The sequence below is a fragment of the Pezoporus occidentalis genome, unplaced genomic scaffold, assembly GCF_034315485.1.
Source record: "Pezoporus occidentalis ecotype Australia unplaced genomic scaffold, CSIRO_AGI_Poc_V1 ctg14, whole genome shotgun sequence".
Lineage (NCBI taxonomy): Eukaryota > Metazoa > Chordata > Aves > Psittaciformes > Psittacidae > Pezoporus > Pezoporus occidentalis.
Window position 1 is genome coordinate 6,259,361 of NW_026913209.1, and position 20,730 is coordinate 6,280,090.

The 20,730-nt window shown below is 48.6% G+C and overlaps 2 protein-coding genes across 15 annotated transcripts in view; both read right to left on the reverse strand.

Moving 5' to 3' along the window:
- Positions 1-1,494: 1,494 nt before the first annotated feature.
- On the reverse strand, positions 1,495-5,537 carry FEZF1 (FEZ family zinc finger 1). Its single transcript, XM_062609550.1, has 4 exons — positions 4,223-5,537; positions 3,907-4,041; positions 3,499-3,631; positions 1,495-2,784 (listed from the first exon to the last, which is right to left on the reverse strand). The coding sequence occupies exons 1-4, from the start codon at positions 5,018-5,020 to the stop codon at positions 2,477-2,479; spliced, it is 1,374 nt and encodes a 457-aa protein (XP_062465534.1). The 5' UTR covers positions 5,021-5,537; the 3' UTR covers positions 1,495-2,476.
- Positions 5,538-13,491: 7,954 nt separating this feature from the next.
- Positions 13,492-20,730, reverse strand: part of CADPS2 (calcium dependent secretion activator 2) — a 312,438-nt gene continuing 305,199 nt past the window's right edge. For 13 of the 14 annotated variants that reach the window (XM_062609685.1, XM_062609684.1, XM_062609683.1 and 10 more), the window contains 2 exons: positions 18,451-18,555; positions 13,492-14,455 (listed from right to left, as the gene is read on the reverse strand). In XM_062609685.1, coding sequence (XP_062465669.1) covers positions 14,285-14,455; positions 18,451-18,555 — 276 coding nt within the window. In that variant the 3' untranslated portion in view covers positions 13,492-14,284. The remainder of the gene's footprint in view (positions 14,456-18,450; positions 18,556-20,730) is intronic. The other variant, XM_062609680.1, reaches the window with a different exon arrangement.

Here is a 20,730-nt window from a genome sequence, read left to right on the forward strand (position 1 = left end):
ACAGCAATTCTGATCAGGAAAATGCAGAAGAACACAAATTATGCAATGTCTGCAGATCTTTTACAGGAGGGAAGGCAAAATAATGATTACTGCTTGTAAACCCATAAAGGGTCCATGTTCAAGCAACGCTGGACATTCTTTCTCCCTCTCTAACCACACAAAAGGAATAAATTAACCACTGCTGCCTGAGGAAGCCTGAGCCCTTTCAACTGTTAGTACAAGTTTGGAGAAACAAGATAGAGCAAAGAATTGTCAGGCACCTGGGTAACCAGAGTACAGAGTCATCTGTGGTGTCTTTAGGCCTCATGCAGATGTTTGATTTGAGACTGATGTTACTTACTGATCACAAGGTGGCCAGGTTAGACTCCTCTTTCACTTCATCATGTATTTACATTTATATCCTTTTATCATGATATGAAATACTTCTGTGACTGTTGCAGTATACCTGCAGTGCTTTAATAGTTTTGGACTGTTTAAAAGAGTTATAAATGAAGATACTTAGCACCTTGCCAAGACAGAGTTGCAGAATCTTGTACTGACTCTGAGCAGTAAGAAAAGTAAGCTGGATTTCTGCTTTGATTTGTGTCACTCAAGCAGAGACTCACAGAAATGGCACACCCACACTATTTCAGCAGGATCTGTGGGACATCTTACCTTTCCTTGCATGTTACAGAAGTTTACCTTTGGCAAGCAAGGAACAAGAACTAGCAATGCACTGCAGTCACCTGTTTTGGGAGGAATGTATCCCTGTTGGAGCCTGAGTGACCCTCTCCTAGCCTGAGGAGCCAGATCCTCAGCAGAAACCCAGCCCGTGCGCACTGCCCTGCAGGACCCTCTCCCTCTCCCGCTCTCCAGCCCGCCTCCAGATCCACCCGGGTCACTTCAGCCGGTCACTTGCCTCCCGCATCCCGCTACCTCCCCCCATCCCTGCCGCCGCAGATCAGCGTGGAAAAGCGGGGAGCTGCTCCCGAGGTCTCAGAAGCGGGGACCCACTACGGGGGGGGGTCGGTCCTACACCGTTGCACATGCAACGTCTGTCAGTGTTCTGCTCGGAAGCCCCTTCACTCAAACAACCCCTCGCGCTCCGGAGCCAGGAGGGAAGCGGCGCGTCCCCGGGCTCCCGGGAGGGGCTGAGCCCTGCCGGGCTGTGCAGCCGACCTGTTGCTTTGCTTTGTACAAGCACAGCCGCCCGTTCAGAGGTCTATTGCGGCACTCCGAGACGTGTGAAAGGCTCACTTCTTCACTCAGCCCCTTTCAAAGGTGCCCGGTGAGACAAGGGTACCCAGCCACCATCTAGAGCTGCTGGTTGCGAGGATTCCTGGTGAAGGGCGGCCAGAGGCGGGAAGGGAAGAACCTCCTGCCCGGGGGTAACCCCCTCCTGAGTGTAACCATTTAGGCACCATCACATCGCGCTCCTTCCCATACAGCCAAACCCTAGCGAGGGCTCCAGGTGTTGTAAAACCTAGGCAAGAGCCGGGGTGCCCCGGAGGACCAAACCACCCATTCGTGAGGGGTCCCGCAGACGTGGCCGCCAAGCCCCCAGGAATGGGGCTATCCCCCAGCGTTGGCCGGGAGCCCTGCGCTCTCCCCGCCCCGAAAGCACCCGCAGCCCGCGGTGGGGCTGCCGTAGGCGAGCGGGTACTGCTGCTCTCCCGGGGGGCAACACCCGCTATTCCTGCCCCGTGCGGTTACCCCGGGAGCGCCGCACACCCAGCCGACCCCTCCCGCCGCTCCTCAGGCTCCCACCGACGAGCGCGCTCGGCTTGGCAGAGTCTGCTGAGTAGTTAATAACATAACAACCCGGCTTTGATCAATCCGAACTAATTACCCCTCTTAATTAAAGTCTTTAGCGGTTGTTGGAGTGTTTTGGCAGGGACGCGGCGGAGGTTTGCAGCTCGGCATCCCCCGCGCCGCTCTCCCAGGCCCAGCCGCAGCCCCCCACGGGCGAGTTATTTATTTCCACGAGGTCAACGAAATACATTTTTTTTCTCTCTTTCTTTTTTTTTTTTTTTCTTCACGTGCAAGAAGAATCAAACCGAAATTCAAATTCGTACATAGCGGACCAGTTCTGTCCATATAGATACGATATTCAGGAGGGAAGAGGGGAGAGGTGGAAACCAAGAAAGGGGAGGAATAACCAGCAGGCAGCGGAGGCAGGGCGGGATCAACACAATGGAGATATATATACATCGAAATAATTAAAGTGGTGCAGCGTTCCCGGTTCGGGTAATACAGACCCCAAATAAATACAGCAGAAATTGGCTTGGCGCGTTTTCTTTTCCTTTTTGCTTTTTTAAATCATCTCTCCCCCTGAGATGCAACGACAAAAAAAAAAAAAAATAGAGTCTTAAAAAACATAAAATTAGAAAAATAAAGAGGGGAAACAACCGGTCCCATGGACGTGAGTGGCGATATAGAGCATAACACACAAAACCGCTTAACAGGTGCATGCAAGGGGCGGCTGGAGCTCCCACCCTCAAGGCTGGAGCGGTGGCGGGCCCGGCAGCAGCGGCCCGGAGGGGGCCGGCTGCTGGTCAGGCCCCCCCAGCTCTGCGGGGGCCCGGGGCAGTCCCAGGGCGCTGTCGTGCAGCTTGCGGACGTGCTTCTTGAGGTCAAAGTTCCTGCAGAAGCCTTTGCCGCAGGTGGGGCAGGTGAAGGGCTTCTTGTCGTTGTGGGTGTGCATGTGGAACGTCAGGTTGTACACCTGGTGGAAAGCCTTGTTGCAGATATTGCACTTGAATTGCTTCTCGCCGCTGTGAGTCAGCTTGTGGTTTTTGTAATTGCCTGGGAACGAGACAAAAAGGGCCAAGGGACCCGGGGATGAGAACTGGGTGCTGCAAAGACCAAGGGAAAACCCCCCAGCCATCCCGAAACCCCAGAGCTATGCTTTAACCGAAACGACCGCAGACCTCTTCGCAAACACCCGCCTTCTCCCCATTCACCGGCGGTCGGTCCCTTGACGGACAGAATAGTAGAACTGTTTGGGTTGGAATGGGCCTTAAAGATCATCCAGTTCCACCCCCCTGCCACGGGCAGGGACACTTTCCACTACGACTAGGTTGTTGCAAGCCCCGTCCAACCTGGCCTTGACCCCTGTCAGGGATGGGGCAGCCGCAGCTTCTCTGGGGGAATAATCGAATAAACCGAAATCCCATCAATTGCAGAAATAAACCCCCTTGATTCAGCCTTCCCAGCAGCACAGGGAGAAAAGCGAACCAAATCCCGCACTGGGAGAGGGAAAAAAGCGGCTAACTCGTTTGCCGAACCGCGGGTGCCGTGTGCCGACAACGGGAGCTGACACGGGAAGGCGGAACCAGAGCCCGGCCCCAGGCTGGGTCGTGCAGAGGAAAACGGGCAGGGTACAGGGGTACTTAAAATTAACCTCAATCTCTAGCAGCAGCCATTAAACCCAAAATAAACTCTCCCCCGTCCGAATCGTCCAGACGCTCGGCCTCGCCTGGGGGGGCAGGCAAGAGAGAGTGCTCTGGGGCCAGGTACCTTTCTGGTGAAATCCTTTGCCACAAAATTCACAAACAAAAGGTTTGTAGCCAGCGTGTATTCGCGTGTGCGTGTTCAGGGTCGAGCTCCGGTTAAAGGCTTTGCCGCACTGGTTGCACTTGTGTGGCTTTTCCTGGAGGGAAACAAACGCCAAAGTCACGGCTCGGTGGTTGGTGTGCGGGAGTACGGGGTTTGCGGGTTTGCAGGCGTTCTGTGTGCTAGCCGGTGGCTCCCGCTCCCGGTGAGCGGCACCCCGCGGCACCCACATCTCCTGGAGCAAACTAAATTCCCGCGGCCCCAGCTCAACCGCCCCCTGTAACACGCCACTGCCTGGCGGGGCTCGGGCCCCCCGAAAAGGCTGAGAGGAAAGGTCTCGGGGAGGGAGGGAGGGACGGAGGGGAAGCTCACCTGGGTGTGGATGATCTTGTGCCGGCAGAGCGTGCTTGCCTGTCTGAAGCCCTTCCCGCAAACTTTGCAAACAAAGGGTCTGGCTCCCGTGTGCACCGGCATATGGCGAGTTAAGTTATAATGTGCATTAAATACCTTGAGAGTGAAATCAGACACACACAAAAATAACAATTGCGATTAGAAGGCGAGAGCACCGAAGGGAAAGCCGTCGCTTAAAAATCAAGCAACCGAGGGACCGAGGACCCGGCGGTCAGACGGCCGAGTCAGGAGGCTGGGGAGAGGGGAAGGAAGGGAGGCGAGCTGCCGCTCTACTTGCCTTTCCACAAACTTCACACGTGAAAACTTTGGGCTTGCTGCTCGGGGAGCCGCGGCTGAACTCCGATGTCTTGTAGGCGATTTTTTCCGAGAGGATCTGGGCGCTCTCTTTCATGTAGTGCTGCAGCTGGGTCTGAGACAAGTCCTTGAAGGCCACCCCCGCCGGGTACTTGTCCACTGCCGGCAGCACCAGCTTGTTCCTCTCCGCCAGGTAAGCCTTGGGCTGCGGGTGCAAGGGGGAGCTGAGAAAATAAGAAGCCACTGGGTGGATGTTGACACTGGAGGACGGGTGACAAGGGCTGTCGCCTCGGTTGAAATAGCACAGGGCTCCCATGGCGTGGAAGGAGGAGTGATTGACCACTCGGGGTCTTACCAGTTTGTACTGCTGCAAGGGCAGGGCATCGCGGGGGAAATCTCCTTTCAAGCTCAGGGCACAGTTCAAGAGATCGCCGCAGCTAAAGGAGGGCGAGGAAGAGGAGTCTAAATGAGCCTTCCTGGGTTCCACTCCGGCCACCGCCGCTTTGGGCAGGGGGTCGTACGCCACCGGGACAAAGGGGATCATGCAGGGGATGGAGGAGTTGAGGTGCAGCGGGTGCTTGGGGTCGCCTTTGGCCACGGAGCCGTGGAGGAGCTGCGGGACGGGGATGGAGCGGGGCTCTGGCGTCCGCGCCATGATGCGCTCAATGGAGAAGGCGAGGGGCTTGGGCGTGCTGATCATGTTGCTCCTGGCAGACAGGCTTTCTCTGGCTGGAGGAGTCGCTAGGATTTTGGTCGCCGTATGGTGGCCACTATTGTCCATGGCTGGATTGCATTTGTTCGCCCGGTTTGAGCCGCTTTGGTAGACGCCTCTTTTTTTTTTTTTCTCTTTTTTTTTTTTTTCCTATCCTCTCCCCTCTCTCACTCTGTTTCACTCTCTCTGCCCCTTCTCTTGTCACTGATCTGCAAGGAGGGAGAGCAGCATCGCCGCCGCCAGCAGCACCATCACCTCCTCCGCCGGCGGAACCAGCCCTCTGAGCCCGGCGGCCTCAAGCCAGCCCATCGCCGGTTACTTTGGCGCGCCAGTGACTCGGGACAATCGCTACTTATTTCTATCAATAGAAAGTGTTGTGTCAATAACGCAGCCAAGATCTCGCCAATCGTTAACTTCCAAGAGGAGAAGGTAAACTAGATAATTGCTCAATTCGCTTCCAACAGTCAACAGGAAAAGTTTCCCCCCCCACCCCCCCGAAAGTGGCTACTTTTCATTGGCGCCCGCTCCTCCCCCGCCCAGGGAAGGAGGTGTCTCCCTCCTTCTCGCCTCTCTCCCCTCGGCCTCCCTCCCCTTCTTTTTTATTATTATTATTTGCAATCTGCTTAACCAGGCTTTAGAGGCCAAGCAAATCCGAGATCAATTTTCTTGTTTGGCTTTAAGTGACATCATCTAAAATCATTGTCCAAGTGCTAAATAGGGATGTGAAACCCAATTCAAGGGCAAGCGCCAGAGTATTTGTCAAACGAGGTGCTGCAGAAGAAGCGGCTGGAGGGGAAGCTGTCTGTTTCCTTGCCACTTCCCAGCCACAGCTCCCTTTGTGCGTGGGTCTGTCTGTGTGTGTCTGAGGGACGGAGGGAGGGAGATGGCTGCTCTGCTCCTGGGACTGCTGCTGGTCTGCTCACTGCTTTACAGAACAAGGTTAGGCGGCGGTGAGCTTTTGGAAAGCGCAGTAAACAAATGAGCGGAGAACTTGTGACAAGCAGACTGAGGGAGCAGCGCACGGGAATGCAGGAACCATCAGGGCCAAAGTCCAACTAGTGCTTGTGAGCAAAAGGATGAATCAAACCTGGGGCTGGGGAAGAAACAGAGAAGGTAGGAAGAGGGAGTGCCTTTTTAAATCTGAAGCACAACTTATGCGTATATACATATATACACACACACACCTGCACATACATGTATATCACCCACATATACACTATAGCTTCTCTGTCCTTAAATGATACGTGTAGAAAACAAACGCCGACAACTACGGGTCTGTATTTATGATACCTTGTGATAAACGCAGAAGTATACAGCACACACACTGCTGACAGGTATATGTGCACCTGAACAGATGCGCTCACAATGTATTTCAGCGAAGATGGGCGGCCCTGTTAGGGTGGTAGCTCCAGCTCCCAGGGTGTTGGGACTTTCAGCGGGGAGCAGAGGGTGAGCGGGGAGGCGGGGAGAGGAGAGGGATAGAGGTGGGTGAGAGGCTTTCTGTGTCCTCCTCTGTCGCACCACCCGACAGCTCGGGTCAGAACAAACTCCTGTTTCTCCCTCCGGCCTGGGGTTCACTTAACTGGTGATTGAGAGACAGCTACCGAACGCTCCGGGAGAAGCCAAGGGTCCTGTGTGTGCACTGGGGGCGGGCAGCCTGCGGAACACAGAAGGGCAGAGCCCGGCCGGTTCTCCCGGCGGAGGGGCACACGGGGCGGCCTACACTCCCGCGACCCCACTGCCCTTCTCAGGGCCGGGGGAGGGAGGGAGGAGGTCTCGGGTTTGCTAATGGAGAGAAGCCTCTAGCGAGGCTGGGAGGCCCGGCCCCCGCCGCACGGGTACCAGCTAGGGAGCCTGCAAAAGACTGTGTCTCCCTCCACCCCCCCGGCCCAGGACAACCCACTTGCAGGGAACCGAGAACAGGGAGGATGGGCTGGGGCCCCGGGGAGGGATGAGGGGAAGCATCCTTGCCCTCGGCGCTGTGGCCGGGCCGAATCCGCCCTGGGTCTCCGTGGCCCCTTTTGAGGAGGACAAGGAAGCGGCTGTTCCACGACGGTACCTCTGCAGCCCGCAGCTGCCGTTCGAGCATCGGGGAGCTGCAGGCGACTGAGGAAGAGACACCCCGCGGTCCCCAGGACAGGCGTCCGACGACGGGCTGCGGCCCCGGCATCCCTCACTGCGGAGGATGCGCCCTCACGCCAGGCGACCTCCGTGTCTTCCCCGTCCTGTCGGTGCCCTGGGGGGACACGGGAGCTGGGACGGACACAGCCGTACGGATAAGCGCCGGACGGCGGAACCGAGCAGCGCCGGGCGGGGACCCCGGCCGCGATGCTCTGCTCCAGCCCTGCTCCCTGCGTTCCCTCGGCTGGGGTGGGGGATCCTGGCCCGGGCGCAGCTGCCCCCGGCAGATGGGTCGCGGCGTTGAGACCGTAATTGCTGCTCCGGATCGGGTGGCCGCTGCCGCCCGTCTCTTCTTACCTGCTGCTTCCCACACCGGCACCGCCAGCTTCGCCTCGGCCGGTGTCACCGGCCCGGGACAAGCGGGACGCAGGGACTCGGGGGAGGCCGGAGCCGTGTTCACCCAGCGCCGTGTGGGGCGGTTACCCGCTCCTGAGGGGTGTTGGTGTCTCTCGCTTATTTTGTGCCTGCCAGAGGAGAGTTTCCTCCTTCAGAGCGATTTACATTTAATTCAATCTAGGGAAATTTCCTCTTGATTGGTGCTGAAGAAGGGAATTATTGTTGAGTGGGTTTTAGAGGCTTCAAATCCCATATACTTAATATGTTAACAGCTTGCTCTTAACTGGTCTTTTTGGGATTGACTTTTTGACATGTGTTTGAAAGTAAAATATGTAGTGTCATTTAAGCAGGGTAAATATCCCAAAGCAGCAATTACAGCCCTGCCATTACAATTATACCGGCATCCTCAATACTGAGAGACACTCTTGGAGAAGCGGGAGCTTTATTATTCGTTAGTTTTTACAGATATGCCTCCCTTGCTTTCCGTACAGCATACAGAAACTTGTCCTCGTCCCTAATTATTAAATAACGATATAAATCCTTTTATTTTTAATTTTTATTTTTGTGGGAAGTCATTCTGTTTCGTCTCAGAAATGGAGCCTTGCCAGTACTGGAGATGTTCACAATATAGATAGGCTTACTGAAACCAATGTCGATAGATTCTCTTCAGTCCTGGCCCGAACTTTGTCTTCCACTCGGACCGCGCTTCTTTAGCGACGTTACAGATGTGCCGAGCTGCAAACACCTTGCAGTCGTGCTGGTGCAGGGAGGTTTGTCCCCGAGGCAGAGATTTACAGGCTCTGAGGGTGGCGAAAAGCAACCTGCTGTCTGGTTTCTTTCTGCAGCCTGGGCCGGGCTCCCCGGAGCCAGACCGAGCCCCGGCAGGGGAAGGAACGGGCCCGCGGCCACCCGCAGTTACAACCCATTGGAGGAATTAAGGGCAAAAGTTTTACCTAGAGTTGATTTCGTGTTCTGCCCGGGAAAGGTGCTGTTCTCTTTTTCCCCGTAATCGGCTTTGTGTTTCATTCGCTCCTAAGCTATGTTCTTGATATTGCTCACTTGCATTATTATCATAACGTATCTCTACATGCACTCAAAATCCGAGTCACCGGCGAATTCATCTCGTCGTCAGGATTACTCCAATCCGATCCCAGAGGCGATTAGAGGGAGGTAAAATACCGCCTAAAGCCTAATCTTTAATTTCTTCCTCCTTAATAAAACTAGTAATTCCATTGCGTTTTTAAGTAAAGAATGAATTGAAAAGGATAATAACTCCTCTAACCTTCTGCTGCGCGTATTACTCTTTCCCTTGGAAACGTTTCACCGAGCGGCTGCTCCCCGCGGGAGCTCGCTCCGAGCTGGCTCCGCGGCTAGGGAGGGGACACCCCGGCCGGGCGGGCTCCGGGCCCTCTGTCCAGGCGGGCTTCGTATGGAGCCACCGGGGAGGCTACGGAAACACTTCCTCCCGCCACACCGGAGGACTCGACGGCGCCCGGTCAGACCCTCATTACTGTCAATATTATTGCATTAATCGAGATTCGCTGCAAAAGCTGGGCTTAGCTCTCACCAAGCACCAGTCCTTGCCGAGCCCTCCCGAGTCACCGGCTTCGTGAAGAGGCGATCTACCCTGACATGGGACAAGAGCTCCTCCGCCCCTCCGCCGCCCTGCCCGAGGAGCAGCCCGGCCCCGCCGCAGCCGCGCTCTCTACCCCGGCTTCATGAAGCTCGGAATATGCCCCTGGGCTCATTATTCTTTCCCACTCAGGGTTTGCAGTTTACTGTGTTTTGAAGGGAAGCCAAAATATAAACGGGGGAAAGAATTAAAGCGGCGATAAACAGACCCGGGATTACGGGGATAGTGGGCCAGCTCCGCTCCCCCTTTATCGGCCTGCGATGGTATGGGAACAACTGCCGCCGTCCTTTTCGGTGGGAACCTGCTGCTGTCCGCTCGGGCGCGGCCGGCCGCGGGGAGGAGGCAGCAGAGCCTGACGCACTGGGCAGCAGCCCCGGGCTCTACGGCTCCAGCAACGCGAGCAGAAGGGCTCGGGCTTTGCCGGGTTAAATTGCAGCACTGATATTTTATCCATGGAAAAAAAAAAATGTGTATATATATGCATATACCTTTTGAGATTACGCATAGTCCCCCACACACTGAGTGCGTGCCGGCATCCCTCTACATCAGTTCCACCGCAAGGAAAAGAAGAAAGAACTGCTATTTTTAACTGACTCCATCACAAAAAGGAAATCCAGTTGACAGTGACCCGCCAAACACAAGTGTTCCCGGAGGTAAAACAAAGTTTGACGCTACAGTGCGTCTCGTACAGACCTCTCTAAACCGAAATCCAAACGGGTGCAAATTAAGCCTTTTCATGTATAAATCCTTTAATCACGTGTAATCGAAATTACAAGTGACCCTCTGAAGCAGTGCTCCCGGCCCTCCCGTAATTCTTGCGGGCGGGCGGTGCAAGTGTGCCAGCGAGGGCCGGGAGCTTCAACAATCACGTCTAATCTAATCAGTCCGCCCGCGAGGGGACCCGTCGGTGTCATCAGCTCCAAAGGGCCCTTGGTGGAAGTGGCTGGGAGAGGCCAGCGGCAGCTGAAGCCGTGAATGACACTTTCCCATTTGTTCCTTTCCCAGTTCAACAAATGTTTATCCCCGTTTGCTGTTCAATGAACGCCTTCCGCTCTTTGGCTGGGGGAAGCTACTTTTTTTTTTTTTTTTTTTTTTAAAAAAAAGCTTCCTGAATAGGATCAGGAGCAATTAACTTATTTTTGTTTTCTCTTTTCTCCCAGTGTACTGGGAGCTAACCTGGAGCAATGCAAAGAGCTGCTCGGCTGCCTGAATGCCTCTGCACCGCTGGCTCGCAGTGAGGGCGGGGAGGGGTGTCCACCGTCCAGGGGCTGCAGCACGGAGCTGGCAAACCCGGCCTGCCGGGGCCGGGGCCCTTTTCGGTTTTGCTAAGTGGGGAACGTGAAAATAAGGACGAAAGCAGGAGCCATGACCTGGCGTGGCCGCTGCTGGACTGTGCCAGGAGGGGCCTCCCTGCCAGCATCCCCCGCTGCTACCCGGCAAGGATGGGGTAACTGAGCAGCCCTCGGGGTGGGAAGACGACAAGAGAGTAATCATCCTAAAGTCAAAACCTCAAACTTACTATTATTATTTTTCCCCTTAGTCCTTATTAGAACAAAACGCACCGGGGCTGGTGGGAGCCCGGAGGGCCCGGCGGCTGCGCTGGCTGTCCCAGGCCGACCGAAGTGCCTCTGTGGGTCCCACGGGGGTCTCAGGTTCCGTCCCCTTGGCACAACAGGAGCCCAACTCCCTCTCTGCAGCGGGACCCTACTGTTGCTGCCCTGCGGCTCCCGCCGTCTGCGATGTGCTCATCTGCTGTTACTCAGAAGTTTGATTTTTACCTTTGGAGCACACATAAGGGGTGCTCTCCATGCAGGAAGGCTCAACCGCAACCACCCATTCCACAGCCTGTCCCGCAGGCCACATTGCCGTGCTCCCCCAGTGGGGGACAACACTTGCTGTCTTGCATAGGAGCCCCGACCGTCCTTTGTACCCATGGCTTGGTGTGTCCCAGGAAGAGTGCTGCTCCCCACCACCCAGGGAACACCCGGGACCTGACCAGAGGAAGGACCCCAGGAAGCATCCAGTGTGTGCTGTGCCCCCAGGGCTGACGTGGGAGGTTGCTCCTTGGGGAGCCTTTGGCGAGCACTCATCTTTGGTTTGTTTTTTATCATTTCCTTACTCATCTTGATCTTACTGACAGATACATAACTTAAATATATATATATTTAAATTATGTCAAGGCATAGAATGTGTGACTGCACCCCATGGGATGGAGGGGCAGAGGGGGATCCCAGGGCTGACAGGGCAAGGCAGAGCACTATCAGTCACTGCTGGTCCCCCACAGCAATCCAGGGAGCAGGGCAGGATGGGGCAGGCGAGGTGGTGGCAACCCAGAGCCCAGATCACTGATGCATTTGTGAAGATCAGGAAGGTCTGAAGTCAGTCTGTGGGTCAGGTTCTGAATCAAGAGGGCCCGTAAGCAAGCACATGGCAGGCTGTAGCTGAGTGAGAAACCAGCACTCCTGCTCCATCACAGAAGCAGAGACTGGAAGCCTTGGGCTGAGCTGAGGTGGAGTCCCCAGGCAGAGGCTGTGAGTTGAAGTCCTAGATGAGGCCCATGATGGCCTGCGAGTCCTCTTGAGATGCTGACAGGTGAAATTACTATCCCTGTTTTGTTATTGTCCAAACTGATAGGGAGAGGTGTTTGTCTTACCAGGAAACCTTGGTGTGGGGACAAACTGGAACAGAGGACAAGCCCACAGGAAAGGTGAATTTAAATCAGTGTGATTCCTGCAGGGATTTGTGCTAGTAGGATGGGAAAGTGGATTACTGCCAGGTCATTCTGTGCTGAAGGACAGTTGGACCCATCACCTCCTGGGATGTGCTGGCAACAGCCACTTCTGTCCCAATGTTTCTAGTTCCCAGTCCAGGCTTCCACACTGTCAGTGACTTGCTATGGAGAGTGTCCACTTTTGGTATCAATTCTACCCTCATGTCATCTCAGAACCTTAAAAATCAACTAATGCCACCTTCTCAGGGCATCCTGCATGGTCCTGGCATGCCTCTGCCCCAGAGGGCCTCACAGTCATGGTATGGCCACCATGGTGACACCTGCCTTCGCCTGTGTACAACTGGCTCAGGAATACAGAGGTGGTAGGGAGAAGGCAATCAGGGGGGTCTTTGCAGAGGCAAAGCTCCCTCTGGACTTGATCAGCACTGATCTCTTTGCTTCCTTGGGCCTGGGAGCTGGCTATTACACTGGATACCCTGGCTGCCTCTACCCTTCTCACTGCCCCAGACAGACTCTGGCTGAGGCTGCAGCTCCTGGCCCTTCAAATGCCATCCACTTGCATGCACTGGCATGACTAGGACAAGAGATGTGAGAGGAATACGCAGTTCTTTCTCTCTTGTCAAAACTTAAACAAGAAAACCCACCTGGGAGCCTGGGAATGGTGGAAAATTCTGCTGAGGTTCCCTGTCTCGCTCCACCCAGCAGAGCTGGTAACAGGAACACACAGCGACGGAGGGGAGCGTGCTGTGCACACCCTGCCTGCCTCTCCTCGCCCTGCCCCGCAGCAGCCCTGCTCCCCACATTGCTCACTGCACTGCAGCCATACGCATCCTGGGGCAGGGCGTGCCCGCATCCCTGCCCTCCCAGCCTCTCCAGGCACCTCTGGTCGAGCACGAAGAGCTGAGAAGAAAGGTCTTCCTCACCAGCTCTCCTGTCTTCCTTTTCACTGAAGTCACCTCAAGTCTCATAAAGAAGCTGGCTTGCCACAAGAAAAAAATGCCACTTTGCATGTCTCCCCACGCAGCTGGGAAGAGGGGAAATTCACCCTTCCCTGCTTGGCTGAGCTACCAAATGTGCCGAAATGCAACTTTGACAACTTCCTTGCAATTCTCGTTCTCAGCTCCTGCAGCAGCCCTGCAGGCTTGTGGCAGGCCCCTGAAGTCCTGTGGGGTGTTCTTGTGGGGAAACTTCACGAATCCTCAGCAGTTCATCAGCAAAGCCCATCAAGTAAAGCACTGTGGCTCAATAAGGACTTCAGCAACTTTCCTTATGTCTTTGGGTATCACGTATGTTCTTTTTGTCTACACAAACCCAGGAATTAGTCATGTTCCTGCAAAAAAATCCCAACAACTCTCCTTCCTCCCCCAAAAAACTCACTCTCCCTCCCAGCATTCTCCATAAGTTGTGTGAATTTTGACTGATGAAAATGAATTCTCTCCAGCTCATACTGAGGGCATAGAAAAACGGACAGCAGGCACTGTCTGTTCATCTGCCAGTGAGGGGTTTTTGATCGCTTTTTCTCTTTATCAAGGCATCGTGTCCTTGGATATTTGCTATAGATTTGTTCTATAAAATAAATATATTCACTATAAATCACTGCATAAACTAAATATAATAATCTTAAAATTCTCATGAAGAATCATACAGCAGTTCAAATGGTTTGAAATATTGAAAACATCTTTTAATTGCAGAATTCTATACAAACGGGTGGATACAGAAGTGGTCACAACAAAATGTGTTCTTATTGCCTGAAATTTTTCACAGAAATAGAAACATTGATGGCAAGCTTACTGACATCCAACATGATGAGATATCTTTAAACTTGCAAATGAACAAACATAAAACCACTCCTAAGTAGTCTGTATGTGTTTGACTGTCCTTGAAGTCCTATTACATATATACCAACCTCAAAATACAAAGAACCAGGATTAAAATTTTTAATGCACATCACATAATAATGTAAAATTAAGCACAAAAAAGGTAAACAAAATGTAATCCTGAAAATACACTGGTTTTTTTTTTCACCTAGGGCACTGACTTATTCCAAGAATGATTTCCTGTATAGCTGTATTTTAAGTGAGGCACACATTTTGTTTTGTGCACAGGACATCAATATCTGATGGAGATACAAGAACAAATGGTAACGAACAAAAGGGAAAGAATCGTAATCACAAGTGTAACTCAAACTCCATGCCAGTGTTTTTGCAGACCAAAGCAAAGCTATACATTAAAATATGCTACAACCACTGTTCTCAAAAAGTCCTTGGCACTTTTCCTCTGATAATCTTACTTTTATTTTTAAAAAATGGAGCAAATTACATTGCTGCACCTCTATCATAAGGCAAAACTATAAATGCAACTACAAGGACAAGTTACCAAAAATACTCCAAGCCAAAGATAACCCCCACCCTCAGGCCATCACCCCAAACTCCAAATACTTGGTGAACTAACATTATCCTTCCTCCTCGTCACTGTCTTTCATAGTAATGCCCTGAAGTCCTCCTCCATCAGTGACTGAGACCGTGGCCTCCTCGACAGTCAGGCGGCTGTGAACGGTATCGTAGGTTTTACTGTTCAGCGTTCCCTCCAGCACACCTTGCAACCTGAAGTCTCGGTAGGTTTTCTGTGGCAAAAATAAAACACCCTGAATGGACTCAAACAAGTCTGACGAGTCCACTGTCCACTTGGACATTCTAGTAGGCCAGTGGGACAGCTTCATTCCTTCTGCAGTTAGGGACCTATCATCTATGGTCTGCTAAAAATTTGCTGTCTTAGTTTCTGGGCAGAGATTTGTATAAACTCCAGAGAGCCTACAAGCTACAGCTGGAAGCTCACTCCTTCAAGAGACTGTGTTTTGTACTATATTTCTGTAAGTGTATGTTGATTTCTCTGTAACTTCCATTTGTCTCATTAATTCAATAAGAAACCAATAAAGAATTTTCTAACTGCATACTGAAACGTGAATTTGGCTACAGGTAGTCCTGTCACAGAAATGTAAATGCCTGACTCTCCATAAAATAATTTTGTCTACATTTGTCTTTACATATATATAGCAAATGTGGAAAAATAAAGTAGATTTTAGATTTTGATCTATATTCTGTATAATGCAAAAATTCCTCAGGTGACTTCAGTCAGTTGATTTACATTCCAAATCATCTACATTTTGACTTGCATCTACATATTTTTTTTTTTTCTCTCTCTCAAGAAAGTTTTGTTTCCCTGGTATCCAGCCTTCCTACATACCCACAGATAGGATTTTCTGCTCTGACCTTCTATCAGGTAAGAATTCTGAGTGGAGTTGTTTTATTCACTGATGTTCGAGAGCATACGGAAAATCATCTACTTTATCTTCTTTAAGTTGTAATGCATTTGAAATAATCTTTCCTGAAGTTAGACTAAAAGGCTTAAGAAGGACAAGTTGGTGTAGCTAATTTCTTACTTTGTGTATGCTGCTACTGTGAGTTCCCAATGTTTATGGAAGAGAATATGGTAAAAAGAAAATGAAAGATAATTAAGGGCCAACAGGCCCATTCCTCTGCCAGCAGAGACCAAGCACAAGCCTTAGAGAAAGAAAAAAGAGCTGGTCTTGTTTCACTTGGTACTTCAGAGAACTGCAAAAGATACCTCTCAAAGTGGGTAATGTTCAGCTGGGAAAATTTTTTCTGCTACTATCTATGATGATTATTTAAACCTTGTTTTCACTGCAACCAAGATTTATCTGACTTTTATAGGTCGACTTCAGAGTCAATGGATGCAGCTTATGTTTGCTCACACACTCCTGTAAGTACCCTGCCTGATCTCTTTCAAGTGTCACCATTGCATTCCCTTTTTGTAACACTACATTCAATTTGCTTTTATGCTGTTAATGGATCCTACAGCAATTTCTTTCAGTTTTACACTGTATTCCTCTCATTCTCAGACCAGTGCTCTGGGGTTGTCACTGCTCTTCTCCTGACATACTTCTGCAGGACAGTAATGTTCACTTCCAAACTTATTTTTTCATTTCTACCTAAGTTTCCTTTTGGTCCTTGACCCCTTTTTATTCACATCCGTCTGCATATGTATCAGACATCTAATGATACTTTCATGCTATCATAAGGTATTAATGGGAACAATGCTGCTGCTTCTGGTCATTCTTAATAATGTCACAACCTTTGCTGCATCCAAACATAAAAGAATAATCTATTTCTTACTTATCCCATGTCCCTTAAAAATGACCTCCTACTTCTTTTTTGACATATTTTCAGGAGATGACAGGGGCAGCACAGCCTCCCAGTTTTTCCAAAAGCTCTAGAAAACTTCACTCTAGAGTTTGGAGGAACTATGCCTCCCCACTTGCCTTTTACCAGCTGGGCTCCAGCAGTGAAAGCTCCTTGTGATATTTACTTGAACCATTATTTCTTATTTCCCTGTTCCTGTATTATCAATTCTGTCTTCTTCACCCATCAAAACACAGGTGGGAAAGGTTTTCTGTCTTCCAGTACATTGATCAGAACCTCTATGATTGACATAATCTTCTTCAGTTCTCTGTGTTCACAGAAGGTGCCATGGAATAACACATCTGAAATTTATGTCCAAAGCAAAAGAGGTGCACAGGCACAGAAAGGCTGCTGCCATAACTAGCGTTTTCCCACCACCCCTGGGAGCCTACTTCTTTTGAACAAGGCTATTCAGTGTGCAGAGGGGAGACTGGTTGACAGTGCTGTTCATTCACCCGGAGTTCAGTTTTGCAAGAGCCTCTTTTAGTCACCCAGGTGATATTTAACTGGTACAATTTAGCCTGCCCATTCTTACATCTCACGAGGCACAGGGTTCAGATCCTGTAACACCTTTTCTCCCCATCCTCACATGATGACAACTACCTTCACCTGAGAAGAGCTTCCAACATTTCACAAAAGCTGTCCAGTTCAGCTACAAACAGCAAACTGCTTTTGCCATTTTGGCACATGATGAAGAGCCAAATCCTGTTCTCTGTTCCCAGAGAGATCATAGAATCATAGAATAGTTAGGGTTGGAAAGGACCTTAAGATCATCCAGTTCCAACCCCCCTGCCGTGGGCAGGGACACCTCACACTAAATCATATCACCCAAGGCCTCATCCAACCTGGTCTTGAACACTTCCAGGGATGGAGCATTCACAACCTCCCTGGGCAACCCATTCCACTCTAACAGGAAAGAATTTCCTCCTTATATCCAATCTAAACTTCCCCTGTTTAAGTTTGAACCCGTTACCCCTTGTCCTGTCACTACAGTCTCTAATGAAGAGTCCCTCCCCAGCATCCCTATAGGCCCCCTTCAGATGCTGGAAGGCTTCTATGAGGTTTCCACGCAGCTTCTCTTCTCCAGGCTGAACAGCCCCAACTCTCTCAGCCTGTCTTCATACGGGAGGTGCTCCAGGCCCCTGATCATCCTTGTGGCCCTTCTCTGGACTTGTTCCAACAGTTCCATGTTCTTTTTACGCTGAGGACACCAGAACTGCACACAATACTCCAAGTGAGGTCTCACAAGAGCAGAGTAGAGGGGCAGGATCACCTCCTTCGACCTGCTGGTCATGCTCCTTCTGATGCAAGATCAGTTAAGGTCAAAAATATCAAAGCTAAGCTTGGATGGTTCAGGGAGCCATGATGCCATCATTGTTATTATGACTCTTTTCTTGCACCTCTCTATTTATCGCTTTTAGCTAGTGAATCCTGAAAGTTGCAGTTGCAGTTCTAGTGTCCGCGAGTTAAAATGCTTCTGACTTTACAGTCTTGCATGAACTTCATGAGAAAATATTTTGAACAAATCAAGGTCATGACTGACAACAGGTGCTTCTTAGTCCACACTAATGCAGCTAACAAGAACGTTCAGAGTTAAACAAGACAGAATTAAAAGGAAAAAAAATCTGAAATGGCTTTCTGTCTCTTCCCTGAGGGTATTAACTAAGATCTCAAAGGGAGTTAGGAGGAAACTTTCTTTTATGGTAGGTAACTAATAATTGCCTATTGCAAGGTATTTCACACTTTGCTTGGAAGCACTTGACATTGGCCAGTGTAAATGACTGAGAACTGCACTGGAGGGACTGGTATTTCTATTGATACTTACCCCAGAGTATGAAAAATTAGAAAATGTTATCTAATATAATGAATATAATTTCCTAATTAAACTAGTAATCATGTGGATAAAAGAGATAATATTTTTTTGGGGGGAGAGGGAAAAATGGACAAAGAACACTATCAGGATTATTAAATTATGATAAGCAACAAAAAAATTAGTACTATGACAAACACTAATTTATTAGGAACACCATGCAACATTGCTAAACAGCTAGAAGCAATCTGTTAAAATTCATTGGAACAATCTTAATTATCACTGAGTTCAGAATGGATGACAATTACAACTGCATGTGTAATTAACATCAAAGGTTTTACTAGTTTGTTTTTCTTCTGAAATTTCCTACAATTGTGGGAAAAAAATAAAACCAAACCAAACAATGTCAACTTAAAACTATGTAAGTTCAAAACTTTAGTCCACTTTTTTTTTTTTTTTAATTTTAGGGTGATCTATAATTATCCATGCTAATACTTTATCACTTTTCTCTCTCTACTCTGCAGTCTAACACAAACACATTTTATTTACCTTCACTATCTTGATGAGAGTCTTCAGCTGGTAGATGTGAAGCTGAACGTCTAATCTGTCAGCCAACCACATGCAAATGACTTTCATGGAGTTGCTGTACCATTGCTGAAAAGAAGGATAAAAAAAACCAAAACGCCACCAAACAACCCTGCAGTATTCATTTAACAGATTTGGTAATGAGAGGTAATGAAACACTTTGAAATGATCACAGATCAGCACTTGAAGTCAACAATGATATAATTTCCTGTTCAGAGAATTGCATGGGTCAGTAGAAAATCAAATAGCTTGACCTAGACTGTTCTTTACATGAATTAGCAACTGCCTTTTTATCTTTCAGTTACAACATTTTCAAGCAAAATAGCATTATGCACTTTGCTATCTGTCAGGAAGAACAGATATTAAATACACACTTACATGAGAGAATTGACAGCTAAAGCAGCAAGGGAAAAAACAGGTAGAGTATCCTGGGAGAAAATTTACAAAACCTAGATTTTCTAATCCAAACAGGCAAACAGCATCAAACAGAGAATATGGAATCTGTCTTGCTTTCTTAAGTAAAATATCAGAAATCCATGGAAGCTGTATTAAAGTATGATCAAAACACCACTCCAGCCCTCCCAATATAACTACATTAAGGTTTTATGTTAATTACTAATTATAATTATAGTCTACTTTATTTCCTTTTTATGTCTTAAGCATGGGTATGTTTTCACTCAAAGCTTCACAAACGGATGGGGTAAGAATGAGCTCTCTGCTGTTGGTGTTACATTACTGTAAAAAAATGTTCAGATCCAAATAGCTACTATAATAGCTCTTTCACAGTAACCGGATTAAAAGAGATTTTACTAAACATAGTTGTAGCAGTTTTTCTCCCCCTCCTGTAGAATATCAACCAGATGCCATTTAGTCAAACTGTAAAAAGGAAGGGATTTTTTTTATTAATTTTAGCAGTGAGAGATTAAAAGAATTTGTGTCACAGCTCTGTTTTAGTCTCTTTCCCCACAGGGAGACGCTTAAATTATTTTCTAATGTAATTTCCCATGTCTTTACAAAATACACAGATATGCAAAGAGAGGAAACCATGTGCATATTTTAAAATGCAGCATGTTGGGCATGGTATACATCATGAAATAACTTAAAAGAAGGACCTAACATGTCTCATTAGCCACCTCTACATTAACAAATAAAACATATATTGAAAAAAATGAAGACAAGTTACTGGCTACTGGATGTAACAAAAGACAGAAACAGAATTCTTTCATCAAAATGTAAGCGCTTTGGAAAAAGCTTTAAAGACAGGCAGTAAAAATATGTAAGTAATATATATTTGTTCCGTACAGTAAACAGTATCATTTCATTGTAACTATCAGTTTTAAGGTAAGTTTGCAAAAGAATTTTCATATAATAATGCCTTTTTTTTTTAATGTGTTAAAATATATTTTAATTATGAATCATTGGAAATAAATTGCTTTCACATCTTTTAAATTCCCCTAATAATTTACTGTTTTACAGAAGTGATCAAACACATCACGCAATATGCAGATAACTGTACATTTAATAAAAGTAGTTTGATTTATGCAATAAAATGTGGGACTGATTCGGTATCAATAAAATACTAGTTTTTTTTAATCAATTAATAACATTCTTATACTATTCACATTATTTCACCCCAAACATGCATGCTGGTTTTGATTTCCTTTCTAAGTACCTGTAAAATATTTTAATGTGACAGAGTTGTTACTAAGTGGCAGCTGTAAACTATATGACGGGTGGTGTATGTATACAGATGTCTAGAAAATAAAATGCAGTTGAGCTTATTCACTCAGAGAACTTCATTGGTCTCATAAACATAATACATATGCCAAGCATTCTACCCAGAATACCTACTGTTATTTGCAATAAGATGAGCCTAATTATTCCATTATCACTCAGACTCTACAGCTGTTAAACTTTTAATAAAATCACGGTAGAGAGAATGATTTTAGTAGTGGAGTTTTCTCAAAACTGATATCCTTCCATAAAAAAAAAAAAATCTAGTAACATACCCACAATGTATTTGTTTTGTATCAAGCACAAGGGGCTCTAACTTGCTCACACAAACAAACTACAGACAGGATCGAGAATCCCGTGATAGGTTTCCCCATGTAACACCACTGAATGGTGCCAGATCACTAGGAATCGTCCCAGCCCCAGTCTTCTGGCAAACCATGTATTTTAAAGCCTAGCCAGATAACTTAATTAAGACAGGCACAGTAAAAATTGGGACTCTTCATACATATC